This window comes from Plasmodium gonderi (genome assembly GCF_002157705.1).
Source record: "Plasmodium gonderi DNA, contig: Pgo-contig_832, whole genome shotgun sequence".
Taxonomy (NCBI): Eukaryota; Apicomplexa; class Aconoidasida; order Haemosporida; family Plasmodiidae; genus Plasmodium; species Plasmodium gonderi.
In genome coordinates, this window is record NW_021629538.1 from 2,949 (window position 1) to 9,862 (window position 6,914).

At 19.7% G+C, this 6,914-nt stretch overlaps 1 protein-coding gene across 1 annotated transcript; it reads left to right on the forward strand.

The window, feature by feature from the left end:
• Positions 1 to 6,060: 6,060 nt before the first annotated feature.
• Positions 6,061 to 6,914, forward strand: PGO_004365 (variable surface protein; the record flags this gene model as incomplete). The annotated part of the gene is made up of 2 exons (XM_028691467.1): positions 6,061 to 6,090; positions 6,226 to 6,914. Coding segments are annotated over 2 exons (719 nt in total), but the record flags the coding sequence as incomplete, so codon positions are not given.

The window sequence follows — 6,914 nt, forward strand, 5'->3', positions numbered from 1 at the left end:
TAGCATTTAAATTTTTTTTTCTGTAAGAAAAAAAATGGTTTAATGTATTCAATGGATTACAATTTACGCTCTACTGTTGAGAATTTTTATATTGAGACAAACGGTTTCAGGGTAAATGTTTTATGATTTAACATATATGTTTTTCGTTTGTGATTACATTGATATTTTGAATTCATATGTATATTTCAATTTTAGTCTTAATTTTTATATTTAATTTTAAGAGTTCTGTTTTACGCCATAGTTTAGAATTATAAAATCTACGTTATGTATTTCTACACTCCTATTAATATATAAATTTCCTTATTTTTTTATCACAATTGTATATATATATATTATTTAAGTTAATTATATGTAGAATAATTTTAATTACAAAATAGTTTACACTGTAGGTCATATACCATTTTCAACTTATATTATTTATTATACTACTTTATTTATTTTTTCATAATTCTTTATGATATATGACATATTATCAGTATCCTGTAGCAAGCGTATATAATTTTTTATACAAAAAAAAGCCTTATATATTATTTTACACAACTTATATAGATGAATTTATAATTGAATATATTATTAATAGATATATTCTTTGGGCCACTTAAAATTTAGTATTCTGTAAAATTCTTTATTTTTAATTTTTTCCTTCTATTTATTTATTAGAACAACAGTGCTTCCTTTATAAGCTTAATTATAAAAAAGAATTAGCATATTATTCATTTTATCGAAAATATTATGTTTTATGGTAGAAAAAAAAAATTTATCCTTTTACAGTATTAACATAATTAAGGATGAGATTTTATTAATTTATCTAATAAATTATTTAATGAAACATAAAAAATTTGATAGAGTGTAAATTAATCACTTAATGAATCGTTTTGATAAAAGTTAAATACTATTTACAATTAGTTATTATAATTTACCCTCATGAAATAGAGTTAAGGTGTATATTTAGTTTATATCACTCTTATAATAACTAATAGTTCATGAAAATAACCTATTATCTCTGTATGAACAATAATCATTATATTTTTAATTAAAAAATAAGAATAATTTTTCTAATATATGTATTCTTTTTTTTTTATTGATAAAGAATATACTATGAAAATTTTTTTTTCATAAAATTTTAGCTTATACATTATATTTAGAAAATATAATTTTATTTGTATTATGAAACAATTGATATGAAAAAATAGATTTATATATCAAAATATATATTACATATTTATGTAAATATTCCCTAATGAAGTGCAGTAGTAAATTCATAATTTTCTAAAGATATCTTATATATTTGATACACTACTGCAGACTTAATAATGATTTATAGAGAATCGTAAAACATAGAACAAGGATTAATAAAGGATGCATCGTATACGATTCATGTATATATCAAATATTATATGACTTTCGTTTTTAATATATATGTAAATTAGTGTATAATGAGAATTAAGATAAAATGGACTTTATCACAATGTTAATACACGAATGATATATTTTCTAATATAAAATAAAATAACATATATGAAAAATAAATATATTATTAAATCATATAAAAATATAGGTATATTCTATAAATAATAGAACAAAGAAAGCAATTCAATTACCATATCCAAATTTACTTTATATACATAAATGAAAATTATAATATTTATACAATTGTATTATTTGCTGCAAGATAATTGTATGACATAATTAATTAAAACAACGAATAAAATTAAACAAAATACAGGAACATTAAAATAGTAATAATAAAAATGAATACTAATTTCTAAATATAAATTTTTGAAGCTCAAAACATAAACTAATCCCTCATATCAAGGCAGTTAGTAAAATAAAAGTAATCAAATATTTGGAAGTTATAATACATATTTAAGCATGACGACTGGACAGTGAAATATAAAATATATTTTATTTCTCCTTGTAAATGCATTATATTGAAGAATATTATTATTTCATGTATTATATCTTAAATGTTTTACTTAAGAATATCATTTTTACTAAAATTATTTCATGTTTTATTCTCTGTTCTATAATTCTCCGTTATATTGTAAATTCTGTACAATGATCATTTAATATTAATCTATAATCTAATATTACATCTCCATACTATTAAAAAGGAGAAAAATAAATAAAATTTCTAATTACTTTCCTTATATTTCTTAGAGGCATATCCGTTAGTGGAAGATAAATAGAAATATAAATGGAAGTTTTAACAAAAGTAAAATTCACTTTTTATAGTATATAAATATTTATTGAATTGTTCCATTTGCATGAAATATACAATCTGACCTTAGATTTATTAATAATTATATTTTTCTTAAATTCAATTACTAGGTTAGTTGTATATTATAGATGAAATTATGTTTTTCATACATATATTAATAATGGCATTATCTGCCTTCATAAAAAAAATTTTATTTTATTTGTAAAATAATAAATTATATAGGACTTAATGATAAACATAGATACGAATAAAATAACCATAATTATATATTGTAGTATTCCTTCTTTTACAATTAATTTGTACAATATAATATTTGTTCATAATTTTACACACAATGTACCCTTTAAAAATATTTTTACAATTAATGACAAAGATATAATAATATTTTATTCTATTTACTATTTCTTTATATATAATATATCATGAATTTGATCATATCTAATATTCTTAGGCGATATTACCTAAATTACGGTAATTTTTGTATTAACTATTTTGTACATTAAAAAAATTATGTTGGGTTATATCCGATATAATTCTCTTCTATATTGTCATTGAATGAATCATATTTTTCTAATGCATCAGGTAATAATTATTTTCCTTTTCATATATATTTCATATCATATCAGTTATAATGGAAGAGTTATTTTGTAAATGCCCTCTTATCGTTGTGAACATGTATATATAATAATAATATGAAACATATGAAATATATTAAAATTTATTAAGATCTACCTTATTCAGATACATTACAAATTATATAAAATTATGATATATATTAATGGATTTTTTATTTACTTTATATAATAATCCAAGAATTCTAGATGTTACATAAAAACTTGGAAGGGCATTTTCGAATGTGTTTGACATTGTTATAAATGGTGCTTCTTAACTGCAATTATTCCAAGTATTCTGCTATTAATGATGACACTTTTTCTCCTTTTCTAATTGAAAATACTTCTTGTTTTCCAAATGAATCCCTAATATGTTCTTACCCTATGAGTACAGATTTATGGCGAATAATGTTAACTATTACTCTATCTAACTTGTGATTTTTAAAATAATTATCAAAGTGTACACATAGTGCATTATATTGGGGATTACAATTATTGTTAAAATCATTATATAAAATAAATATAAGCTCAAAATATTTGTATTGAATATTGCAATTATTCATATTGGATTGACACTCTTTATTGCATACATAATAATCTAGTCAATTATCATGTAATTCATGTTCTTCATTGAGGATATTACATATATATATTTCAGAATTAAGGTTATGCATTGTCGGATTTGATTTATAGTATGCTTAACAATGAATAATATATATATTTCTAATTTTAGCGTGAATTTCTTTAGATCAACTACACCTTCCATTATACTTGTGCATTAAATTATCATATATCAATAAACTCAAGAGATTGCGATGTACAAGCTTGTATTCTTCGTTCTTCTACATATGCATATTTGCTTTAAATAATCTTTGATATGAGCATAAAGATTTTCAATACAAATGTCTTTATTTAAAGTATGATCATAAAATAAATAATATAATGTTCCATTTTGTAACTCCTTAATATTACCTTCTAATATTTTATATGATTTTTTTGAAGACAGTTCATTTTTTATTAAATTATAATAATTGAATATTATAAATAAAATATACAGCGTATCAATTTTTCATATATTCATAAAAAAGCATATATTCTATAGTTTTTCCAGTGTTTGTCAAAATAAATTGTGCAGAAATGCCATATAATTAGCAATTGTAAATATATAGGTATCCTTACATATAAAGAAAAAGTCTCCATAATTATAATTTCTAATCTATGAATTATTCTAGGTAAGTGAATTATGAGGAATCTTCGCTAATAATATATAAAAACAATTTGAATTTAATAATACATTATGTACACACAAAATATTTGTAAATTATCATTAAGATATTATTAAATAAATATTCTTATAAATGTTGTAATATATATATTAAACATAATATTAAATTTCATAAATTAATGTTATTATTAATTTTAATTACTTGTAGATATATATTATACATTTTATATATTTCCTTCATTAAAGTATAAAAAGTATTGAAGACTATTATATTGAATCATATTTATTTACAAAAATGCATTTAAATAATACAAAATATATATAAGAACGATTTAATATAAAAAATAAAATTTACTTTTAACATATTAATTTTAGTTTATAACTGAAAATGTTCGTGTCTCAGGATTTAGTGTTCACTATTTAGTTTTATGGATAATTTTTAGTGCTGTGTTATAATATCTTCAATGGTCAAGGTTGTTATTTGAATAAATATATAAATTAATATATTATAATTATTAAAAAAATCAATTTTTATAGCTTTTATATTTGTTAATAATAATATATATATAATAAATATTATACTAACTATGAACTAAACATAATAATCTCTCTATAATATATTTAATATTTGTTGTATGGCACAATAGTATAATATGTGGTATTACATGTTTAATTTAGTAATTATTTTTAATTCTTAAATGTTTTTTATTTTAAAAACATTATTCCAATAATAAGAATTAAATATATAAAATTAATGAAATGCTAAACTAATATATTAGTTGTTATCATTTAAATAATTTTTTTGTAATATATAAATGTTTGTGTATCCTTGGAAATAAGGAAAAAGGAGAAAAAAAGGATACATAATAATTATTAAAAACATATATATTTTTTATATTTCCCGATGAATGTAAAAATATATGTACTAACTATATTATTTTTATTTATTTAATACTACCTATAATACAATTTTCATTGCTTCTGCATTCATAAATATTTATTTAGTGTAAATAGCATGCATAAGTATATTTTATAGAATAAACAAAAATAAAATAAGAAAATTCAAAGATTTTATTTTAAATATAATTATAATTTATAAAAAAAATTAAAAATATATTTGATACATCAAAAAATATATATTTTGTGATATTCTGCCACTGTATATTTTAATATATGTATTATCTGATAGAAGGAATGAATATGCCATTTAATTGTAAAGAGTACATAAAAATAATACAAATATACATAATTTTATTTTTTATTATACAAATATATGTCACATATAAAATAATAATAATTTCTGTAATATGCAATTGTTATATAGTGCGTACGTAACTTATGTCTCAGTTTTATAATTATATGATATATACTATTATATATTTTATTATTAAATGTACTACAATACAATATTAGTTTTTCTTAATCTGTAAGTACATAGATATAACAAGTATTTATTATGATAATCATTTTATTATATATATATATATGTCATTTTTTTTATTACTATGAGGGAAATAATACACCATAATTCATTAAGTATTAATCTTAAATAATAAACATACATATTATGTAGATGTTTTACATTATACCCAATTTATACTCAAAATTAAAGATGTAAAAATATATACTATATAAAATAATTATTTCTAACATAAATATATTTTTTATTTCATTTATTATTGTGGTTAAATATATATTTAAGTGCAACATAAATAGGCTATATGATGAATTCACGTTTTATAATATAATATTATTTATAAATTGCAGTCTTATATAACCATTTTCTTATGTTTATTTATATTATAATGTAAATGTTTATATTCATCATTAATTCTATTGAACAATTTAAAAAAAGGATTAATGAAAAAATGTATTGTAATATTTATAAAATATAAGCACCAATACACGCCCTATCTATGTAATAGGTATTCTTATAATTTTATTAAACAAATAGTAAAAAGAAATAATTTGTTTTTATGAATTATTTCTCAAATAATTATATAATGGAAAATCCAGAATATTCGAAAAAAAAGGTATTTTATTATTTTTTTATAGATATATTTTAAATTATTTAATTTTAACATACTTTATTTGTAAAAAACAAGAAATTATTTTTTTTCAAAAATATTATTTTAAATTTTTCATTTCATTAATACATTAATTTGTAGTTCGATTTTAGTGATATATTTCCACAATGCTCAAAAGGTTATAAATGGGAAAATCATTCACCTACTGATTCTCTGGCTCAAAAGTTAACACCACTATGTAGTAAGTTTTACAATAGTTGTGTGGCTGGTCATGATAATAGTAGTTTTAGTTCAAAATGTCAACTTGTTACTTTTTATTTAGCTCATATAAAAAATAAAAAAAATGAATTTCAGGTAAATCCATGTTGTAAATATTTCTTTTACAAACTGTGGCATCTACTAAGAAATTATCCAAGAACTTGTGGTGACACTAAAAAGTGTTATGAAAAAATGAAGACCTTAATTAGCGCTACGAATAACAAGGAAGAGATTAATGAATTATTTTCACAGTGTAGTAATTTTCCTAACGATTTTGATCAAGATATATTCAAAATATTTGAAAAGCTTGATATAATATATAATGCTTTAGATGCATTTACAAGCAAGCCATGTCCAGCCCAATCGGATCTTTTGAAAATCAGGGCACAGAAGGCATTCCTAGAAGAACGTCAAAATATATATAACGATAGTTTTACAAAATTGCTTAGAAATTTTAATGATTTATTTAAAAATTGTGTGAAAGGCTTAAATGGTACAAAGGGGTGTGTAGTACCATTTTTATCATATGTCTACGAGGAAGAAAAGGCTATAGGAATAATAAAAATATTTGA